Raw genomic sequence first — 22,597 nt, forward strand, 5'->3', positions numbered from 1 at the left:
TCTTCAAAACAGATTATCTGGCGACTTATCTCGTTGCTATTTGCCACATTTGACTACAAAACAGCAGTGACTACACGTCAAAAGTAATTAATTGATTGTGAAACACTTTGGGATGTCCTGAGGGTGTGAAATGTGATATATAAATGCAAGTTTTTGTTTTTATCTATTGGTCTGCCTTCTAACTAATTTCCGGCTGTATTCCCATTGACTAGGGATGCTGACCTCTTTCTGCTGGACAGCAACAAGGTACGAGCGTCAGATGGAGGATGGCTTGTCTTCGATATCACTGCGACCAGCAATCACTGGGTAATAAACCCACAGCATAATCTGGGCTTGCAACTTTGTGTGGAAATAATGGATGGTAGGTTATCTGTTGCTGTAAACGCATTGTGGTAATTTTTAGAACAACTAGGGAGGCAATTTAGGAGCCGTTTGTTACCATTTTATAATGGGGCTATTTTCAACTGCCTGTCATGAATTGCATCATAGAATCAGGTTTCACACCAGGGGGGAGAAATTTAAATCACACCCAAAATGGGCACCAAGTCGGCAGAGTGCTTGCTCCATGTGCCAGTCTGTGCTGGGCACCACGTCGGCAGAGTGCTTGCTCCGCGTGCCAGTCTGTGCTGGGCACCAAGTCGGCAGAGTGCTTGCTCCGCGTGCCAGTCTGTGCTGGGCACCAAGTCGGCAGAGTGCTTGCTCCATGTGCCAGTCTATGCTGGGCACCACGTCGGCAGAGTGCTTGCTCCATGTGCCAGTCTATGCTGGGCACCGAGTCGGCAGAGTGCTTGCTCCATGTGCCAGTCTGTGCTGGGCACCACGTCGGCAGAGTGCTTGATCCATGTGCCAGTCTGTGCTGGGCACCAAGTCGGCAGAGTGCTTGCTCCGCGTGCCAGTCTGTGCTGGGCACCAAGTCGGCAGAGTGCTTGCTCCATGTGCCAGTCTATGCTGGGCACCACGTCGGCAGAGTGCTTGCTCCATGTGCCAGTCTATGCTGGGCACCACGTCGGCAGAGTGCTTGCTCCATGTGCCAGTCTATGCTGGGCACCACGTCGGCAGAGTGCTTGCTCCACGTGCCAGTCTATGCTGGGCACCACGTCGGCAGAGTGCTTGATCCATGTGCCAGTCTATGCTGGGCACCGAGTCGGCAGAGTGCTTGCTCCATGTGTCAGTCTGTGCTGGGCACCGAGTCGGCAGAGTGCTTGCTCCGCGTGCCAGTCTATGCTGGGCACCGAGTCGGCAGAGTGCTTGCTCCATGTGCCAGTCTATGCTGGGCACCACGTCGGCAGAGTGCTTGCTCCATGTGCCAGTCTGTGCTGGGCACCATGTCGGCAGAGTGCTTGCTCCACGTGCCAGTCTATGCTGGGCACCACGTCGGCAGAGTGCTTGCTCCATGTGCCAGTCTATGCTGGGCACCGAGTCGGCAGAGTGCTTGCTCCATGTGCCAGTCTGTGCTGGGCACCGAGTCGGCAGAGTGTTTGCTCCGCGTGCCAGTCTATGCTGGGCACCGAGTCGGCAGAGTGTTTGCTCCGCGTGCCAGTCTATGCTGGGCACCAAGTCGGCAGAGTGCTTGCTCCATGTGCCAGTCTATGCTGGGCACCGAGTCGGCAGAGTGCTTGCTCCATGTGCCAGTCTATGCTGGGCACCGAGTCGGCAGAGTGCTTGCTCCATGTGCCAGTCTATGCTGGGCACCGAGTCGGCAGAGTGCTTGCTCCGCGTGCCAGTCTGTGCTGGGCACCAAGTCGGCAGAGTGCTTGCTCCATGTGCCAGTCTATGCTGGGCACCACGTCGGCAGAGTGCTTGCTCCATGTGCCAGTCTGTGCTGGGCACCACGTCGGCAGAGTGCTTGCTCCACGTGCCAGTCTATGCTGGGCACCGATTCGGCAGAGTGTTTGCTCCGCGTGCCAGTCTATGCTGGGCACCGAGTCGGCAGAGTGTTTGCTCCGCGTGCCAGTCTATGCTGGGCACCAAGTCGGCAGAGTGTTTGCTCCACGTGCCAGTCTGTGCTGGGCACCACGTCGGCCGAGTGCTTGCTCCATGTGCCAGTCTGTGCTGGGCACCGAGTCGGCAGAGTGCTTGCTCCATGTGCCAGTCTGTGCTGGGCACCGAGTCGGCAGAGTGCTTGCTCCATGTGCCAGTCTATGCTGGGCACCACGTCGGCAGAGTGCTTGCTCCATGTGCCAGTCTGTGCTGGGCACCAAGTCGGCAGAGTGCTTGCTCCATGTGCCAGTCTATGCTGGGCACCAAGTCGGCAGAGTGCTTGCTCCATGTGCCAGTCTGTGCTGGGCACCGAGTCGGCAGAGTGCTTGCTCCATGTGCCAGTCTGTGCTGGGCACCACGTCGGCAGAGTGCTTGCTCCATGTGTCAGTCTGTGCTGGGCACCACGTCGGCAGAGTGCTTGCTCCATGTGCCAGTCTGTGCTGGGCACCGAGTCGGCAAAGTGCTTGCTCCATGTGCCAGTCTGGGCTGGGCACCAATTTGGCAGAGTGCTTGCTCCGCGTGCCAGTCTGTGCTGGGCACCGAGTCGGCAGAGTGCTTGCTCCGCGTGCCAGTCTGTGCTGGGCACCATGTCGGCAGAGTGCTTGCTCCATGTGCCAGTCTGTGCTGGGCACCATGTCGGCAGAGTGCTTGCTCCATGTGCCAGTCTATGCTGGGCACCGAGTCGGCAGAGTGCTTGCTCCATGTGCCAGTCTATGCTGGGCACCACGTCGGCAGAGTGCTTGCTCCATGTGCCAGTCTATGCTGGGCACCACGTCGGCAGAGTGCTTGCTCCATGTGCCAGTCTGTGCTGGGCACTGAGTCAGCAGAGTGCTTGCTCCATGTGCCAGTCTGTGCTGGGCACCAAGTTGGCAGAGTGCTTGCTCCATGTGCCAGTCTATGCTGGGCACCACGTCGGCAGAGTGCTTGCTCCATGTGCCAGTCTGTGCTGGGCACTGAGTCGGCAGAGTGCTTGCTCCGCGTGCCAGTCTGTGCTGCCCTGAGGCCCAAGCCAAATTTGGCAGAGGGCCTCACTTGAATGGAAGTGGTGTGCTGTGGATGTAAAACGGCCATCCTGATGCAGCTCGCCGGTTGGGGACTGGCAAATTCTGGCCGGCTCTAACGCCAAGAGTAGGTAGATCCTGGGGGGAGTGGGGCAAAGCAGAACGGGTCGAGCTGGCCTCTTCTGGCTCCACAAAATTTAACTTTGAAAATGTTTTGGGTTTTTTCTAACTGTTCAGGCCGCACCAAACCTGCAGAGCCCATTCGTAACTGAATTTTGCATCGGGGTCCTACAATGGCTAAGGACCCCTATTTGCATAGTAAACCAATCTTATGCCTGTTGCAGGCTGGCGGATGCTCACCCATTTACAGGCTCACCTGAATATGGTATCAATTTTCAACTCCTGGCCGCCTGTTGATCAGGCGCAAAACAGACGGTCATAAGTTTAATTTCTGCCCCCAGGTGTCAGCCGTGGCTCAGTGGTAGCACTCTCTCCCATGAGTCTGAATGTTGTGGGTTCAAGTCCCACTCCAGGTACTTAAGCACAAAACCCAGGCTGACACTGCGGTGCAGTACTGAGGGAGTGCTGCACTGTTGGAGGTGCTTTCTTTCAGATGAGATGATAAACTGAAGGCCCATCTGCCCTATCAGATGGATGTAAAAGATGCTTTGCAACTGTTTCAAAGAAGACTAGGGGAGTTCTCCCCAGTGACCTGCCCAATATTTATCCCTCAATCACTTAAAAAAAGATTATCTGGTAATTATCGCATTGCATTTTGTGGGATTTTGCTGTGCTTAAATTAGCTGTCATCTTTCCTACATTACTTCAAAAGTACTTCATTGGTTGTAAAGCACTTTGGGATGTTGTGAGATCGTGAAAGGCTCACTATAATTGCAAGTCTTTCCAGAGTAAAGTATTGGTTGAAAAAAGAAAAAAAATCACTTCAGCTGATAAACAGTACTTAAAAACATTTAAGTAATGAACAATCTATTTTTTTCCATTCATTCTCGCAACATGGGCATCGCTGGCGAGGCCGGCATTTATCACCCATCCCTAATTGCCGTTGAGAAGGTGGTGGTGAGCCGCCTTCTTGAACCGCTGCAGTCCGTGTGGTGAAGGTTCTCCCACAGTGCTGTTAGGGAGGGAGTTTCAAATTTTTGACCTAGTGATGTAAATTGGAATCAAAGATTGGCAGGCAAAACTGTAATTGAACAGTAGGCAGCCTTTAAAGAGGAGATGGTTCGGGTACAGTCTAGGTACATTCACACGAGTGGGAAAGGGAGGGCAACTAAAGCCAGAGCTCCCTGGATAACGAAAGAGATAGAGAGTAAGATGAAACGGAAAAAAAGGGGCGTATGACAGATGTCAGGTTGATAACACAAGTGAGAACGAGGCAGAATATAGAAAGTTCAGAGGGGAAGTGAAAAAGGAAATGAGAGGGGCAAAGAGAGAGTATGAGAATAGACTGGCGGCCAACATAAAAGGGAATCCAAAAGTCTTCTACAGGCAGATAAACAGTAAATGGGTAGTAAGAGGAGGGGTGGGGCTGATTAGGGACCATAAAGGAGATCTACTTATGGAGGCAGGAGGGATGGCCGAGGTACTAAATGAGTACATTGCATCTGTCTTTACCAAGGAAGAAGATGCTGCCAGAGTCTCAGTAAAGGAAGATATAGTTGAGATACTGAATGAGCTAAAAATTGATAAAGAAGAGGTACTAGAAAGGCTGGCTGTATTTAAAGTAGATAAGTCACCGGTCCGGATGGGATGCATCCTAGGTTGCTGAGGGAAGTAAGGGTGGAAATTGCGGAGATACTGGCCATAATCTTCCAAACATCCGTAGATACGAGGAAGGTGCCAGAGGACTGGAGAATTGCAAATCTTACACCCTTGTTCAATAAAGGGTGTAAGGATAAACCCAGCAACTACAGGCCAGTCAGTTTAACCTCAGTGGTGGGGAAATTTTTAGAAACAATAATCTGGGACAGAATTAACAGTCACTTGGACGAGTGTGAATTGATTAGGGAAAGCCAGCACAGATTTGTTAAAGGCAAATCATGTTTAACTAACCTGATAGAGTTTTTTGATGAGGTAACAGAGAGGGTAGATGAGGGCAATGCAGTTGATGTGATGTATATGGACTTTCAAAAGACGTTTGATAAAGTGCCGCATGGTAGGCTTATCATCAAGATTGCGGCCCATGGAATAAAGGGGGCAGTAGCAACATAGATACAGAATTGGCGAAGTGACAGGAAACAGAGAGTAGTGGTGAACGGTTGTTTTTCGGACTGGAGGGAGGTGTACAGTGGTGTTCCGAAGGGGTCAGTGCTGGGACCACTGCTTTTCTTGATATATATTAATGACTTGGACATGGGTGTACAGGGCACAATTTCAAAATTTGCAGATGAGAGAAAACTTGGAAGGTTAGTAAACAGTGAGGAGGATAATGATAGACTTCAAGAGGATATAGACAGGCTGGTGGAATGGGCGGCCACGTGGCAGATGAAATTTAACGCAGAAAAATGCGAAGTGATACATTTTGGTAGGAAGAACGAGGAGAGGCAATATATAAACTAGAGGGCACAATTCTAAAAGGGGGTGCAGGAACAGAGAGATCTGGGGGTATATGTACACAAATCGTTGAAGGTGGCAGGGCAGGATGAGAAAGCAGTTAAAAAAGCATAAGGGATCCTGGGCTTTATAAATAGAGGCATAGAGTACAAAAGTATGGAACTCATGATGAACCTTTATAAAACACTGGTTCGGCCACAACTGGAGTATTGTGTCCAATTCTGGGCACCGCACTTTAGGAAAGATGTGAAGGCCTTAGAGAGGGTTCAGAAGTGATTTACTAGAATGATTCCAGGGATGAGGGACTTTAGTTACATGGATAGACTGGAGAAGCTGGGTTTGTTCCCCTTGGAACAGAGACGGTTGCGAGGAGATTTGATAGAGGTATTCAAAATCATGAATGGTCCAGACAGAGTAGATAGAGAGAAACTGTTCCCATTGGCAGAAGGGTCAAGAACCAGAGGACACAGATTTAAGGTGATTGGCAAAAGAACCAAAGGCGACATGAGGAAAAACTTTTTAACACAGCGAGTGGTTAGGATCTGGAATGCACTGCCCGAGGGGGTGGTGGAGGCAGATTCAATCATGGCCTTCAAAAGGGAACTGGATAAGTACTTGAAAGGAAAAAAAACATAGGACTATGGGGAAAGAGCAGGGCAGTGGGACTAGCTGGATTGTTCTTGCATAGAGCCGGCACGGACTCGATGGGCTGAATGGCCTCCTTCCATGCTTTAACCTTTCTATAATTCTATGATTCTATGAAGGAATGGTGATATATGTCCAAGTCTGGATGGTCTGTGACTTGACAGGGAAAGTGGAGGTGATTGTGTTACCATGCACCAGCTGCATTTGTCCTTCTAGGTCGCGGTTTTGGGAGGGGCTGTTGAGGAAGCCTTGGTGAGTTGCTGCAGTGCATCGTATAGGTAGTATACACTGAAGCCATGGTGCACCAGTGGTGGAGCGAGTGGATGTTTGAGGTGATGGAAGGAAGTGAATGTTTAGGGTGCTGGACGGCTGCTTTGTCCTGGATGATGTTGAGCTTCTTGGGTACTGTTGGAGCTGCACTCATCCAGGCAAGTGGAGAGTATTCGATCACACTCCTGACTTGTGCATGGAAGGTGGTGGAGAGGTTTTCGGCAGTCATGACGTGAGCCACTCGCTGCAGATTACCCAGCCTCTGATCTGCTCTTGTAGCCGCCGCATTTATGTGGCTGGTTTCTGGTCAATGGTAACCCCCAAGATTTTGATGGTGGAGGTTTTGGCGATGATGATGCCGTTGAATGTCAATGGGAATTGGTTGGACGCTACCTTGTTGGAGATGGTTATTGCCTGGCACTTGTCTGGCATGAATGTTACTTGCCACTTATTAGCCTAAGCCTGGGTAATGTCCGAGTCTTGCTGCATGCTGGCATCTGAGGAATTGCAAAAGGAACTGAACACTGTGCATTCATCAGCGAACATCCCCATTTCTGTCTTTATGTTGGAGGGAAGGTTGAGGATTGACGAAGCAGCTGAAGAAAACTGGGCCAAGGATGCTGCCCTGAGTACCTACAACAATGTCCTGGGGCTGGGATGATTGGCCTCCAACAAACACAACCAACTTGCTTTATGCTAGGTATGACTCCAGCCACTGAAGAGTTTTCCCCCTGATTCCCATTGACTTCAATTTTAGTAGAGCTCCTTGGTGCCACACTCGGTCAAATGCTGCCTGGATGTAAAGGGCAGTCACTCTCACCTCACCTCTGGAATTCAGCTCATGTGTCCATGTTTGGATCAAGGTTGTAACATTGTCTGGAGCCGAGCGGCCCTGGCGGAACCCAAACTGAGCATCGGTGAGCAGGTTATTGGTGAGTAAGTACTGCTTGATAGCACTGTCGACGACACCTTCCATCACTTTGCTGATGATTGTGAGTAAGTTGATAGGATGGTAATTGGCTGGATTAGATTTGTACTGCTTTTTATGGACAGGACATACCTGGGTAATTTTTCACATTGTCGGGTAGCTGTGCTGGAACAGCGTAGCTGAGGACGCGGCTAGTTCTGGAGCACAGTTCTTCAGCACTACAGCGGGGATGTTGTTGGGGCCCATAGTTCTTGTTGTGTACGGTGCACTCAGCCGTTTCGTGATGTCATGTGGAGTGTATGAAATTGGCTGAAGACTGGCTTCCGTGATGGTGGGGATATCGGGAGGAGGCCGAGATGGATCATCCACTCAGCACTTCTGGCTGAAGATGGTTGCAAACACTTCAGCCTTGCCTTTTGCACTCACGTGCTGGACTCCACCATCATTGAGGATGGGGATGTTTACAGAGCCTCCTCCTCCCGTTAGTTGTTTAATTGTCCACCACCATTCACGACTATATGTGGCCGGACTGCAGAGCTTTGATCTGATCCGTTGGTTGTGAGATCACTTAGCTCTGTCTATAGTATGCTGCTTCTGCTGTTTACCATGCATGTGGTCCTGAGTTGTAGTTTCACTGGGTTGGCACCTCATGTTCAGGTACACCTGGTGCTGCTCAGTTTAACCTCGGTGATGGGGAAGCTTTTAGAAACGATAATCCGGGACAAAGTTAATAGTCACTTGGACAAGTGTGGATTAATAAAGGAAAGCCAGCACAGATTTGTTAAAGGCAAATTGTGTTTAACTAACTTGATTGAGTTTTTTGATGAGGTAACTGAGAGGATTGATGAGGGCAATGAGGTTGATATTGTGTATACGGAGTTTCAAAGGCTTTTGATAAAATGCCACATAATAGGCTTGTCAGCAAAATAAAAGGGGCAGTGAGAGCATTGGTACAGAATTGGCGAAGTGACAGGAAAGAGAGAGTAGTGGTGAACGGTTGTTTTTCGGACTGGAGGGAGGTGCACAGTGGTGTTCCCCAGGGGTCGGTGCTGGGACCACTGCACTTTTTGATATATATTAATGACTTGGACTTGGGTGTACAGGGCACAATTTTAAAATTTGCAGATGACACAAAACTTGGAAGGGTAGTGAACAGTGAGGAGGATAGTGATAGACTTCAAGAGGATATAGACAGGCTGGTGGAATGGGCGGACACGTGGCAGATGAAATTCAATGTAGAGAAGTGCAAAGTGATACATTTTGGCAGGAAGAATGAGGAGAGGCAATATAAACTAAATGGTACAATTCTAAAGGGGGTGCAGGAACAGAGAGACCTGGGGGTATATGTACACAAGTCTTTGAAGGTGGCAGGAGAGGTTGATAAAAGCAGTTAAAAAAGCATACAGGATCCTGGGCTTTATAAATAGAGGCATAGAGTACAAAAGCGAAGAAGTTATGATGAACCTTTATAAAACTCTGGTTTGGCCACAACTGGAGTATTGTGTCCAATTCTGGGCACCGTATTTTAGGAGGGATGTGAAGGCCTTGGGAAGGGTGCAGAAAAGATTTACTAGAATGGTTCCAGGGATGAGGGACTTCAGTTACGTGGATAGACTGGAGAAGCTGGGGTTGCTCTCCCTCGGGCAGAGAAGTTTGAGAGGAAATTTGATAGAGGTGTTCAAAATCATAATGGGTTTAGATTAAGTAAGTAAAGAGAAACTGTTCCAGTTAGTGGAAGGGTCAAGAACCAGAGGACACAGATTTAAGGTGATTAGCAAAAAAACCAAAGGCGACATGAGGAAAAACTTTTTTACACAGCGAGTGGTTATGATCTGGAATGCGCTGCCTAAAAGGAGTCGGATGCAGATTCAATTGTGGCTTTCAAAAAGGAATTTGATAAATATTTGAAGACAAAAAATTTGCAGGGCTACGGGGAAAGAGTGGGGGAATGGGACTAACTGGATTGCTCTTACAAAGAGCCGGCACAGGCTCGATGGGCTGAATGGCCTCCATCTGTGCTGTAAGGATTCTACGATTCTATTATTCTATACTTCTGGCATGTTCTTCTGCACTCCTCATTTCACCAGGGATGGTCACCTGGCTTGATGGTGATGGTAGAGTGAGGAATATGCCAGGCTATGAGGTTACAGATTGTGCTGGAATACAATTCTGCTGCTGCTGATGGCCCACAGCACCTCATGGATGCCCAGTTTTGAGCTGCTAGATCTGTTCTTCCTCTATCCCATTAAGTATGGTGGTCGTGCCACATGACATGATGGAGGATGTCCTCAGCGTGAAGACAGGATTTGGTCTCCACAAGGACTGTGTGGTGGTCACTCCTACCATTGCTGTCATGGACAGATCTGCAACAGATAGATCGATGAGGACAAGGTCACTTAACTTATTCCCTCGTGTTGGTTCTCTCATCACCTGCAGCAAGCCCAGTCTGGCAGCAATGTTCATCAGCACTCGGCCAGCTCGGTCAGTGATTGTACAACCGAGCCACTCGTGGTGATGGTGGAAGTCCCCCACCCAGAGTACATTCTGTGTCCTTGCTACCCTCAGTGCTTCCTCCAAGAGGTGTTCAACATGGAGGGGTAGTGTATATCACTACACAGCCATTTGGATAGTGATGGTGGAGTCTGGGATGTTGGATGATAGATTCTGTGTGTATGACTTTGTAAGGCTGTTGCTTGACTAATCTGTGAGAGAGCTCTCCCAATTTTGGCACCAGATGTTAGTGAGGAGGACTTTGCAGAGTCGACTATCGTGCTTGATTCAAGTGGTCTGGTTTTATTCTTTTACTCCTTTCTAGTAGTTTGATACAACTGAGTGGCTTTCGAGGCCACTTCAGAGGGCAGTTAAGAGTGAACCACTTGGTTGGTTTCCATGAATTGCTGCCTTATGATCTCAGTAAATTAGAAAGATCATTAGATTTTAACCAAATCTCAGTGATTTGCCATATCAGGTGAAAGAAAAGTTTTGAAACATTTAACATGCTGCGAAATCTCCATTTATGGAAAATGATAAATTTACATGATTATAAATGTATTCAAACAATTGGCAGTTCTGAGAAACACAGGTTTAAAAACACTAGCATTAAACGTTTATTGTTTTAAAAAGAAAACAATTCATCTCTAAATTGTTTACAATATTATTTTCATATTTCGATGTGTTTCTCATGGGTTGTACTTTACTTTTTGTGGAATGATTTCTAAGTCTCCTATCAGCATCATTTAAAGGGTGAGCATTGCAACCATTCCTAAGTCTACAGGCAGTGAACACTGGACGGGGCAGAACGAGGGGAAAGTGCTCCTCCTCCCCCAAATTCCATTGTCATGGGATGTGTCCTCCTCTCCACCTTGCTCGAAATTCTGGTATTTCCCTTGAGATTTCCTGAACTCTTTTTGCATGCTTGCGCCTCAGCTAAGTTTTTTTTTGTCATATCACAAAAATCAGTAGTATTTTAGTAGATATCAACAGCCTCTGGATACTTTAACATGCATTGAGACAGTTAGTTTGCTGTCTCTATTGGGTACCATGTTCATATTATCCACTTTATATACAAGCTGTCAACTGCTTCCTTCAATCTTATTTGTTAATGATCAACACAGTGTATATCGCAGTTAAATTTGTTTACAATGGGTTTCGGCCTAAAGAACACAGTGTGGGACAAGAGATGAAGCAGATGCAACATAAATAATTATGGCGTAGCTTTTGACATTGATCTGTCTTGGGTCTCTTTTTGTTTTTTCACAACTGACAAGCACTCCTTGTAATATTAGAGACTCTTGTGGTGACAAACTATGTGGCTGATGATGCAAAGTGAGCTGAAGTAATTCAGTGCATGGACTAATGAAAGACAAATTTCAATATGCATCAAGGTGAAGGTGATCGATAAGAAGTATTCATTTTACTTCAATGCCAGATGGGTTCAATTTTGCATAAAGTGAGATGTATTTACATAGCGCCATTTCACCTCTCTCAGAAATGTGTCAAAGTACTTCACATAATGAATTGCACTATCTGTTGTTACTTAGGAAAACATGGTAGCTATTTTGCACATAGCAAGATACCACGAATAGCAATGGCATGAATGACCAATTAACTTGTTTTCAGTTGAGGGAGGAATGTTGATCAGGACACTCGGAAAACTCCCCCCTCTTCTTCAAATAATGGCAAGGAACCTTTACCCTCCACTTGAACAGGCCGGCAGTAGCTTGGATTAATGTCTCATCCAAAAGACAGCAAGTCCAGCAACACGGCATTCCCTAAGAACTACACTCGAGTCTCAGTGCAGATTATGTGCTAAAGTCCTAGAATGGGGCTTGAACCCAGAGTCTTGTGATTCAGAGACGAGAGTGCTACCATCTGAGTAGAGCCGACATTGTATTGAAGGTTTTCAGTCAATGTAAAGCACTTGAGTGCATGTTCAGGGCATTTGATAACAAGTCAAAACAAGTCATTCAAATCTTACACAGATCATTAAAATATGTGCAGTTTTGGACACCTTATCTGCAAAAGGACATCAATAGATCAGCTGAGGTTCAGAGAAATGCAACAAGGATGATTCTGGGCTTCAACATGTGAAAATAATTTATTTTCATTGGGAAAGAGGAGATTGAAGGAGCATGATCCACATCTTTAAAACCATGAGAGGCAAAGGTAGTCAGTATGTTATTTAACTTGGTCTGTGAGCATAGAATGAGAGGACGGGATAGAAATCACTCCCGAAATAAGGTTGAGCTCAACAGCGCTCTCCGTTGTTAGTGGTGAATTGAAGGAGCAAGTTCCGGTGTTCACACAGGCACGGTGAAACGCGGAAATCCGGAAGTTGCTCCTCCTGGTTTACCGGCGATATGAATTAAAGGGCCATCGCACGCTGTAATCAGAGAAAAAACGTCAACTTGCTCATCTGCCCAGCTGGAAACTAACTAATTACACCACAAAACAGGAACGCTTAAAAATACCACGTCTAAACTAAGTTTTAACAGCGTGGTAAAAACAACTGTCAGACAACTAAAAATTAACTTTTAAAAATGTGGAGTTTCATTACTCCTTATATTAATAGTTCTTGGTAACTAAAAAAATTTATTTTGCAAAATTTTTAAAAATATATATTTTTTTTACTTTCCCCTTCTGTCTCTTTTATTTAATTCATTTATTTCTTACCCTCTCTTTCTTTCACCCTCTATGACTGTTTTTACAATGATTTTAATGTTGTACCTTTCACTTCCTGGATTTCACATTCCAAGCCTTCAGAGAGAGTTATCGCAGCTTGTCAAAAATGCTGCGATCTGATTGGTTGAGTGGAGAGATCGATCCTCTCGCTTCTCCCAGAGTCCGAGCTTCACTTCACTGACGCTGGGCTCTTCTCCGCTTCCTACTTGACCTCGTCCTCACCAATCTACCTGTCGCAGAAGCATCTGACCATGACAGTATTGGTAGGAGTGACCACCGCACAGTCCTCATAGAGACAAAGTTCCGTCTTCGCACTGAGGACACCATCCAACATGTTGTGTGGCACTACCACCGTGCTAAATGGGATAGATTCAGAACAGATCTAGCAGCTCAAAACTGGGAATCCATGAGGTGCTGTGGGCCATCAGCAGCAGCAGAATTGTATTCCAGCACAATCTGTAACCTCATGGCCCGGCATATTCCTCACTCTACCATTACCAACAAGCCAGGGGATCAACCCTGGTTCAATGAGGAGTGTAGAAGAGCATGCCAGGAGCAGCACCAGGCGTACCTAAAAATGAGGTACCAACCTGGTGAAGCTACAACTCAGGACCACATGCTAAACAGCGGAAGCAACATGCTATAGACAGAGCAAAGCAATTCCACAACCAACGGATCAGATCAAAGCTCTGCAGTCCTGCCACATCCAGTCGTGAATGGTGGTGGACAATTAAACAACTAACGGGAGGAGGAGGCTCTGCAAACATCCCCATCCTCAATGATGGCGGAGTCCAGCACGTGAGTGCAAAAGTTAAGGCTGAAGCGTTTGCAACCATCTTCAGCCAGAAGTGCCGAGTGGATGATCCATCTCGGCCTCCTCCCGATATCCCCACCATCACAGAAACCAGTCTTCAGCCAATTCGATTCACTCCACGTGATATCAAGAAACGGCTGAGTGCACTGGATACAGCAAAGGCTATGGACCCCGACAACCTCCTGGCTGAAATGCTGAAGACTTGTGCTCCAGAACTAGCCGTGCCTCGAGCCAAGCTGTTCCAGTACAGCTACAACACTGGCATCTACCCGACAATGTGGAAAATTGCCCAGGTATGTCCTGTCCACAAAAAGCAGGACAAATCCAATCCAGCCATTTACCGCCCCATCAGTCTACTCTCAATCATCAGCAAAGTGATGGAAGGTGTCGTCGACAGTGCTATCAAGCGACACTTACTCACCAATAACCTGTTAACCGATGCTCTGTTTGGGTTCCGCCAGGACCACTCGGCTCCAGACCTCATTACAGCCTTGGTCCAAACATGGACAAAAGAGCTGAATTCCAGAGGTGAGGTGAGAGTGACTGCCCTTGACATCAAGGCAGCATTTGACCGAGTGTGGCACCAAGGAGCCCTAGTAAAATTGAAGTCAATGGGAATCAGGGGGAAAACTCTCCAGTGGCTGGAGTCATACCTAGCACAAAGGAAGATGGTAGTTGTTGTTGGAGGCCAATCATCTCAGCCCCAGGACATTGCTGCAGGAGTTGCTCAGGGCAGTGTCCTAGGCCCAACCATCTTCAGCTGCTTCATCAATGACCTTTCCTCCATCATATGGTCAGAAATGGGGATGTTCGCTGATGATTGCACTGTGTTCAGTTCCATTCGCAACTCCTCAAATAATTAAGCAGTCCGAGCCCGCATGCAGCAAGACCTGGACAACATCCAGGCTTGGGCTGATAAGTGGCAAGTAACATTCGGGCCAGACAAGTGCCAGGCAATGACCATCTCCAACAAGAGAGGGTCTAACCACCTCCCCTTGACATTCAACGGCATTACCATCGCCGAATCCCCCACCATCAACATCCTGGGGGTCACCATTGACCAGAAACTTAACTGGACCAGCCATTTAAATACTGTGGCTACAAGAGCAGGTCAGAGGCTAGGTATTCTGTGGCGAGTGACTCACCTCCTGACTCCCCAAAGCCTTTCCACCATCTGCAAGGCACAAGTCAGGAGTGTGATGGAATACTCTCCACTTGCCTGGATGAGTGCAGCTCCAACAACACTCAAGAAGCTCGACACAATCCAGGACAAAGCAGTCCGCTTGATTGGCACCCCATCCACCACCCTAAACATTCACTCCCTTCACCACCAGTGCACCGTACCTGCAGTGTGTACCATTCACAGGATGCACTGCAGCAACTCGCCAAGGCTTCTTCAACAGCACCTCCCAAACCTGCGACCTCTACCACCTAGAAGGACAAGAGCAGCAGGCGCATGGGAACAACACCACCTGCACGTTCCCCTTCAAGTCACACACCATCCCGACTTGGAAATATATCACCGTTCCTTCATCGTCGCTGGGTCAAAATCCTGGAACTCCCTTCCTAACAGCACTGTGGGAGAACCTTCACCACACGGACTGCAGCGGTTCAAGAAGGCGGCTCACCACCACCTTCTCAAGGGTAATTAGGGATGGGCAATTAATGCCGGCCTCGCCAGCGGCACCCACATCCCATGAACGAATAGAAAGAAGTGCCTAAAGAAAAGACCGTGGCAAGTTGGTGGGTTAGAATAAATCTCTGGAGCAGCGAGCAGTGTTGGTTTGCCACTCAGAGCCATTTCTACCCTGATAAATTTAATAAGTGAGAGTGGCAGGACCAGAATTCTATTGCACATTGTACCCATGTGGAACTAACTGCTCAAGCAATACAATGGATTCATCCCTTCAAACAGGCACAGGCTCGATGGGCCGAATGGCCTCATTCTGTGCTGTAACCATTCTATGATTTTATGATAAGGAACTGGAATCATAGAATCATACAGCATAGGAAGAGGCCATTCGGCCCATTGTGCCTATGCCGGCTCTTTGAAAGAGCTGTCCAATTAGTCCCAATCTCCTGCTCTTTCCCCGTAGCCCTGCAAATTTTTCCTTTTCAAGTATTTATCCAATTCCCTTTTGAAAGTTATTATTGAATCTGTTTCCACCCCCTCAGGCAGTGCATTCCAGATCATAACAACTCGTTGTGTAAAAAACTTTCTCCTCATCTCCCCTCTAGTTCTTTTATCAATTATCTTCAATATTTTTCCACTGGTTACCGACCCTCCTGCCAGTGGAAACAATTTCTCCCTATCTGCTCTATCAAAAGCATTCAAAATTTTGAACACCTCTATTAAATCTCCCCTTTACCTTTTTTCTGCTCTAAGGAGTACAGTCCCAGCGTCTCCAATCTCTCCGTGTAACTGAAGTCCCTCATCCCTGGTACCATTCTAGTAAATCTCTTCTGCAACCTCTCTAAGGCCTTGACATCCTTCCTAATGTGTGGTGCCCAGAATTGTTCACAATACTCCAGCTAAGGCCTAACCAGCCATTTATAAAGGTTCAGCATAACTTCCTTGCTTTTGTACTCTATGGGGGTTAAATTTGAAAAGCCCTGAGTCCGGGAGCGGGGGTCACAGTGCGCTATTAACCCACGCCTGCTCATTTCGATGCAGGCAGCGAGTGAGATTCATGCTGCTCACTCATTTACCTGATACCAGCGCGGGCAGCCAGGCCTGGCTGCGTTGTTCAGTGACTTCTCACCAACAGGGAGGCCCAGATATCGCGTGAGTGGCTCACACCCCTTAAGGCAGCCTGCAATTCATAAAGGCAGCCTGCACCATTAGCAAAATATAAGAGACGAGTCCGCACAGAGTCTGAACGGAGATCGGACATTGCACATGTAAAACACCGATGCAGGTCCCGTCACTATGTTTACAAACTGATGAGTTATGTTAAGACATTGAATAAAGGTTGTGCACTACTAAATCCCACATCCTCCGATCTGCACACCAGAGCTGCCGATCTGAGTTTGTACTAAGATTCTCGGCTGAAGCACTAGAGGCCTTGGTGCAAGAGGTGGACAGAAGGAGGGGCATCCTATATCCCCAGGGGGGGGGGGTCAGGGGGGGCCAAGAGCTCCTCCAGACATATGTTCAAGAGGCAGTGGGAGGCAGCGGGGGACGAAGTGCCAGGTGCACAGCATCATGAACATGGATGCAGTGCAGGAAGAAGTTCAATACTTTGAGACGAGTAGTCAAGGTGAGTGAGGTCAACTGTCAAGTGGCGTCTCCCACCAACTGCACCACACACTACACCCCCATCACCCACATACCAACAAACTCTTTCCATCAGTACTCAACTCTGCCAATTATCTCACCCTCATACATTACCGCTGTTGCAAGCTGCACACCCACAACTCACAGGCCACACACACTGGTAGCTATTCAACCATGACAGGCACATCAAACAAAAGTCCTGCAGGACACTCACGACACACATTCCGCTTTCTTGCAGGAGAAGGTGGCGCTTAACAGGAGGTAGCACGTGGCAGTGGCATTTAATCCCTCAAGCCTGATCCGCCATTCAGTGAGATCATAGTGGACCTGTGACCTAACTCCATATACTTGCCTTAGCCCCATATCCCTTAATACCCTTGGTTAACAAACATCTGTCAATCTCAGATTTAAAATTAACAATTGAGCTAGCATCAACTGCCATTTGCAGAAGAGCATTCCAAACTTCTACCACCCTTTGTGTGTAGAAATGTTTCCTAACTTCACTCCTGCACGTCCTGGCTCTAAATATGAGACTATGTCCCCTAGTCCTAGTATTCAAGTCTAGGAGACCTCCAAAAACAGGTATGAATGCATCAGCAGCCAGAAGCAATAACCCAGGTATTAACCTGTAAATCCTGCATGGTCCCTTTAAATAGCGCTGGTGGGGGGGTCCTCCAGGCAGTCTAAGACACGTTCAGGTGTTCGTGGTTCAGACTGTGCGTTGGCTGGAGCGTTGAGTGCCACACCAAGCTCGCAGACCATAGTAAGCTGCCACACCAAGCTCGCAGACCACAGTAAGCTGCCACACCAACAATGCAGCCTGCAAAGCATTATCCCCACCTCCCACTTCTTAAACCTCCTAAATAACTGTAACTGCCCCTCTTGTTACCTTCCAAAGCTCAAACCATCTCTGTTCTCTTTTCAAAGGAAAAGGCTGTGTATAACCATCAGGAAAGAATGCGCTGGCACAAGGGAAGGGGAGGAGGAGCAAACAACCTCATCAAGGAAGCCTGCCGCCCTTACCCGGTCTGGCCTATATGTGACTCCAGACCCACAGCAATGTGGTTGATTCTTAATTGCCCTCTGAAATGGCCTAGCAAGCCACTCAGTTGTAAAATCTTGCTACGAAAAGTCATAATAAGAATAAAACCGGACGGACCACCCGGCATCGGACACGACAAAGGCAAAACACCAAGCCGAGTCGACCCTGCAAGGTCCTCCTTACTAACATCTGGGGACTTGTGCCAAAATTGGGAGAGCTGTCCCACAGACTTGTCAAGCAACAGCCTGACATAGCCATACTCACAGAATCATATCTTTCAGCCAACGTCCCAGACTCTTCCATCACCATCCCTGGGTATGTCCTGTCCCACCGGCAGGACAGACCCACCAGAGGTGGCGGTACAGTGATATACAGTCAGGAGGGAGTGGCCCTGGGAGTCCTCAACATTGACTCTGGACCCCATGAAATCTCATGGCATCAGGTCAAACATGGGCAAGGAAACCTCCTGCTGATTACCACCTACCGTCCTCCCTCAGCTGATGAATCAGTCCTCCTCCATGTTGAACACCACTTGGAGGAAGCACTGAGGGTAGCAAGGGCACAAAATGTACTCTGGGTGGGGGACTTCAATATCCATCACCAAGAGTGGCTCGGTAGCACCACTACTGACCGAGTTGGCCGAGTCCTGAAGGACATAGCTGCTAGATTGGGCCTGCGGCAGGTGGTGAGCGAACCAACACGAGGGAAAAACTTACTTGACCTCGTCCTCACCAATCTACCTGTCGCAAATGCATCTGTCCATGACAGTATTGGTAGGAGTGACCACCGCACAGTCCTCGTGGAGATGAAATCCCGTCTTCGCACTGAGGACACCATCCAACGTGTTGTGTGGCACTACCACCGTGCTAAATGGGATAGATTCAGAACAGATCTAGCAGTTTAAAACTGGGCATCCATGAGGCGCTGTGGGCCATCAGCAGCAGCAGAATTGTATTCCAGCACAATCTGTAACCTCATGGCCTGGCATATTCCTCACTCTACCATTACCAACAAGCCAGGGGATCAACCCTGGTACAATGAGGAGTGCAGAAGAACATGCCAGGAGCAGCACCAGGCGTACCTAAAAAAAATGAGGTGCCAACCTGGTGAAGCTACAACTCAGGACTACATGCATGCTAAACAGCGGAAGCAACATGCTTTTGACAGAGCTAAGCGATTCCACAACCAACGGATCAGATCAAAGCTCTGCAGTCCTGCCACATCCAGTCGTGAATGGTGGTGGACAATTAAACAACTAACGGGAGGAGGAGGCTCTGCAAACATCCCCATTCTCAATGATGGCGGAGTCCAGCACGTGAGTGCAAAAGACAAGGCTGAAGCGTTTGCAACCATCTTCAGCCAGAAGTGCCGAGTGGATAATCCATCTCAGCATCCTCCCGATAGCCCCACCATCACGGAAGCCAGTCTTCGGCCAATTCGATTCACTCCACGTGATATCAAGAAACGGCTGAGTGCACTGGATACAGCAAAGACTATGGGCCCCGACAACATCCCAGCTGTAGTGCTGAAGACTTGTGCTCCAGAACTAGCTGCGCCTCTAGCCAAGCTGTTCCAGTGCAGCTACAACACTGGCATCCACCCGACAATGTGGAATATTGCCCAGGTATGTCCTGTCCACAAAAAGCAGGACAAATCCAATCCGGCCAATTACCGCCCCATCAGTCTACTCTCAATCATCAGCAAAGTGATGGAAGGTGTCGTCGACAGTGCTATCAAGCGGCACTTACTCACCAATAACCTGCTCACCGATGCTCAGTTTGGGTTCCGCCAGGACCACTCGGCTCCAGACCTCATTACAGCCTTGGTCCAAACATGGACAAAAGAGCTGAATTCCAGAGGTGAGGTGAGAGTGACTGCCCTTGACATCAAGGCACCATTTGACCGAGTGTGGCACCAAGGAGCCCTAGTAAAATTGAAGTCAATGGGAATCAGGGGGAAAACTCTCCAGTGGCTGGAGTCATACCTAGCACAAAGGAAGATGGTAGTGGTTGTTGGAGGCCAATCATCTCAGCCCCAGGGCATTGCTGCAGGAGTTCCTCAGGGCAGTGTCCTAGGCCCAACCATCTTCAGCTGCTTCATCAATGACCTTCCCTCCATCATAAGGTCAGAAATGGGGATGTTCGCTGATGAATGCACAGTGTTCAGTTCCATTCGCAACCCCTCAGATAATGAAGCAGTCCGAGCCCGCATGCAGCAAGACCTGGACAACATCCAGGCTTGGGCTGATAAGTGGCAAGTAACATTCGCGCCAGATAAGTGCCAGGCAATGACCATCTCCAACAAGAGAGAGTCTAACCACCTCCGCTTGACATTCAACGGCATTACCATCGCCGAATCCCCCACCATCAACATCCTGGGGGTCACCATTGACCAGAAACTTAACTGGACCAGCCATATAAATATTGTGGCTACGAGAGCAGGTCAGAGGCTGGGTATTCTGCGGCGAGTGACTCACCTCCTGACTCCCCAAAGCCTTTCCACCATCTGCAAGGCACAAGTCAGGAGTGTGATGGAATACTCTCCACTTGCCTGGATGAGTGCAGCTCCAACAACACTCAAGAAGCTCGACACCATCCAAGATAAAGCAGCCCGCTTGATTGGCACCCCATCCACCACCCTAAACATTCACTCCCTTCACCACCGGCGCACTGTGGCTGCAGTGTGTACCATCCACAGGATGCACTGCAGCAACTCGCCAAGGCTTCTTCGACAGCACCTCCCAAACCCGCGACCTCTACCACCTAGAAGGACAAGGGCAGCAGGCGCATGGGAACAACACCACCTGCACGTTCCCCTCCAAGTCACACACCATCCCGACTTGGAAATATATCGCCGTTCCTTCATCGTCGCTGGGTCAAAATCCTGGAACTCCCTTCCTAACAGCACTGTGGGAGAACCGTCACCACACGGACTGCAGCGGTTCAAGAAGGCGGCTCACCACCACCTTCTCAAGGGCAATTAGGGATGGGCAATAAATGCCGGCCTTGCCAGCGACGCCCACATCCCGTGAACGAATAAAAAAAAAAAGTAGCAGCCCAGATATATTCATTTTAGGAGGACTGGATAGGGAGACTCAGGAAGCAACACAGGTTGAATATCTGGTGAGAAGAACCAAGTGGAGATGGCAGCAGATGAACAGCAACAATATTATGGCGTGGACATGCAACTGCTGTGGGACCCACAGAGCTTCTCACCGAGCTGCACTCATTGATAAGCAGAAGCTCTTCATGCACTCCTTTGAGAAATTTCAGAGTTCCTTGCGTGGAATATGGCAGAGCATACAATCGGGCTGTTTCAACATCTTTACAGAAATGTAAGGGGGTTTCGGGAACCTGAAGAGTTGGCATGAAAAAAGTGGCAACTCCACGGTGTCCTATGGGGGACCTACCATGGTTAGAGGGCCAAGTGCTCATGTATTGCCACCACTGCATCTGCCACTATTGAGACCTTGGGCTGCACCTTACAGGAGATTCTTACTTCCGGCCTATAGAAGCTAGGGAATCGACTTGAGCGTGTTTTAATGGCAAGCTTTACGCTCTTTAGTGCTAGCTAAGGATTTATCCTCATACATGTTCTTGGTCACCTGCTGGGACAGCCATCAGCTGGGTCATTGCAGGAAGAGACCCAGATGAAACAGGAGATCCCCGTACAGGAACGGCCATGTCCCACCATATTTGCTCCTCCCACTGAGGTGGCACTTAGAAGGACCACATGATTAGGAAGTAGACAACACTCCTCCCTACACTTTCAACAATGCCAGAAAAGCAAACATTGATGTCGGAACACATAAAGTATCCCTACACATGGAGTAGGGAAATAAGCTGGCCTCACCTGCCTTCGAATGTTTCATGATTTGTTGGCCAGAAGAAACATTTGACTGTTAGTGGTATACTGGTATAGGGAAAGTAGAATTCAGAGAGGGCTATAAGATTGCTCTTGTAAAGGCTGCAGGTCTGCTTTTAAGTAAAGGTCTGGTAAACTAGTTCTTGATGCACCTATCTCGCTGGTGCTGCATCAGCCAGAACTAATCCTCTCCCATCTCCTCTTCACCTTTCGCTTTTGTAGTCAGAGTAGGAGCTCGTCCAATCTCTTCAGGCAATGGAATCACTGCTTCAACTTGTCAATGGTATGTTCCACAAGAATTCAGGATGAGACATGAGCCCCATTGGATTTCCTTTCAGCAGCAGTATTGTGCTATGGTGCCAATAGCCAGGGCAGCAAGGTTTCTTCCCTGGTTCCCCCAGCAATCATTCTTCCACGTACCCTGTTCCTTCAAATCATTGAGGCACCATCAATTGTCACAAGAAGAAAGCATTGTGGAGGCCGCTGGGGTATTTTGCATTTGCTTACATTATGAAGTTGTCATGGTCCGAGACTACCTGCACACTGATTGAATGAAATCCTTTTCAATTCATACATGTCACAGGGCTGTTGTTTGGTGTCTTGAAGTCAACAATAATGAGGTCTTGCATTTTTGGGAACCCAGCCACCTTGGTGGGAATATTCGGCCCTCCCCAGTTGTTCCCTCCTTCATGTTGTGCTTGGCAAACAAGGCTGCAGTCACCTCTTTGATGCATTGGTGTGCAGATAATTGACCAATCAGGCAAATGCCATTAGTAGTGGTGGTGACATGAACTGCAACAGGCGAGCTGCTCCTGTGTTAAATGCTGCCTGTCGGTCACGCTCCAGCAGATGGCAAAACTTGTAATTGCCTCCCTGTTGAGTCATGAATAAAATTCTCATCCTTTTCGAATCCCTCCATGGCCTTGCCCCTACCTCTGTAACCTCCTCCAGCCCTACAACCCTCCGAGATCTCTGCACTCCTCCAATTCTGGCCTTTTGCGCATCCCCAATTTTAATCACTCCA

The 22,597-nt window shown here is 48.4% G+C and overlaps 1 protein-coding gene across 1 annotated transcript in view; it reads left to right on the top strand.

Annotated features, from left to right (window-relative positions):
- The window catches only part of bmp5 (bone morphogenetic protein 5), a 502,527-nt gene that overhangs the window by 326,879 nt on the left and 153,051 nt on the right, over positions 1–22,597 (top strand). The window contains exon 3 of the mRNA XM_067983961.1: positions 213–361. Coding sequence (XP_067840062.1) covers positions 213–361 — 149 coding nt within the window. The remainder of the gene's footprint in view (positions 1–212; positions 362–22,597) is intronic.

This window comes from Heptranchias perlo, chromosome 5 (genome assembly GCF_035084215.1).
Source record: "Heptranchias perlo isolate sHepPer1 chromosome 5, sHepPer1.hap1, whole genome shotgun sequence".
Taxonomy (NCBI): Eukaryota; Metazoa; Chordata; class Chondrichthyes; order Hexanchiformes; family Hexanchidae; genus Heptranchias; species Heptranchias perlo.